The following is a 1,387-nucleotide window of genomic DNA, read 5'->3' on the forward strand; positions in this document are numbered from 1 at the left end:
TAGGGTCCATATGTGGATAATGTGGATATAGATAATGAAGACACAAGAGAGGATAAACCCACTATGTAGTAGAAGAAGGAATGCTCATGGGCAGTGGGTTTGTGGCATTGCAGAAGGTTAAAAGAAATAAGAACCAAATTCTGATTTAGTTGCTGTTACTGTAGAACTGTACTTTTACTTTGAAGAAATGAAATCTTCCTTCCTTTCTTACTCCCTTCCTTCATTTCTTCCTTTTCTCCTTCATCTTGTCATAATTTTTCCTTTTCCCTTTTCCTCTCTTAAAGTTTAGAAGTAACATGAGGTGGGGTGAACTTGTTAGTGTTTTACAACTTGTGTCCTTGGGGTTTCATTTATTTTAGCCCAAGTCTACAAAATGCTGCTGAAATGTATTTCAGGTTTAAGAACAAAGAGTGGTATACTGCAGAAAGAAGTTAGGAACAGCCTTTCCTCAGCTGCCGCCAAGGTGCTCGGTTCTTCCGAGGAAGCTAAGGCCGCGTTGGGGTGAGACCCTCACTTCATCGGGCGACTAGCACCGTGCCGGCGGTCCGCAATATGGCCTCGGTTTCCGAGCTTCCCTGCATCTACTCCGCCCTCATCCTGCATGACGACGAGGTGACGGTCATGGAGGACAAGATCAACGCCCTTATTAAAGCGGCTGGTGTCAATGTGGAACCTTTCTGGTCTGGCTTGTTTGCAAAGGCCCTGGCCAGTGTCAACATTGGGAGCCTCATCTGCAACGTAGGGGCTGGTGGGCCTGCTCCAGCAGCTGGAGCCGCGCCAGTAGGCAGTCGTGCCCCCTCTGCTGCTGCTGCCCCAGCTGAGGAGAAGAAAGTGGAAGCAAAGAAGGAAGAATCTGAGGAGTCTGATGACGACATGGGCTTTGGTCTTTTTGACTAAACCTCTTTTGTTAACATGTCCAATAAAAACATGAACCTGTAAAAAAAAAAGAAGTTATGAACATCAACATTTCATCCAGTCTCTTACGTTTTTATTTAAAGTAGTATTTGTTACAATAAACATTTTTTTAATTTGACAATTTTAATTATTATGAAAATATACATTATATTCCATACATTATATTCTAATCACTGCTTCCCTTCCCTTAACTACCCCCACATCCTTCTAACCTTCCTCTCCTTCCAACTCACTCAGATCTACACCTTCTTTCCTCTCTTAGAAAGCAGACAACTAAAAATAAACAAACAAAAACATAATAGGACAAAACAGGTAAGCCGAGAAAAACAAAGAGTGAAAGAAAAAGCACAAGAAACACATACAGATGCAGTCTCTCTCTCTCTCTCTCTCTCTCTCTCTCTCTCTCTCTCTCTCTCTCTCTCTCTCTCTCTCTCTCACACACACACACACACACACACACACACACACACAC

General features: G+C 43.0%; 1 protein-coding gene across 2 annotated transcripts; it reads left to right on the forward strand.

The window, feature by feature from the left end:
- Positions 1-552: 552 nt before the first annotated feature.
- On the forward strand, positions 553-939 carry LOC128095313 (60S acidic ribosomal protein P1-like). Of its 2 annotated transcripts, XM_052714178.1 has the most exons (2): positions 553-618; positions 700-939. In XM_052714178.1, exons 1-2 carry the CDS (start codon positions 553-555, stop codon positions 895-897), a joined length of 264 nt encoding a protein of 87 aa, XP_052570138.1. In that variant the 3' UTR covers positions 898-939. The 2 variants fall into 2 exon arrangements, with proteins under 2 accessions (XP_052570138.1, XP_052570137.1); XM_052714177.1 differs by having other exon boundaries at positions 553-939.
- The last annotated feature ends 448 nt before the right edge of the window (positions 940-1,387 follow it).

The sequence above is a fragment of the Peromyscus californicus genome, unplaced genomic scaffold (assembly GCF_007827085.1).
Source record: "Peromyscus californicus insignis strain IS unplaced genomic scaffold, ASM782708v3 Scaffold_4__1_contigs__length_199733344, whole genome shotgun sequence".
Taxonomy (NCBI): Eukaryota; Metazoa; Chordata; class Mammalia; order Rodentia; family Cricetidae; genus Peromyscus; species Peromyscus californicus.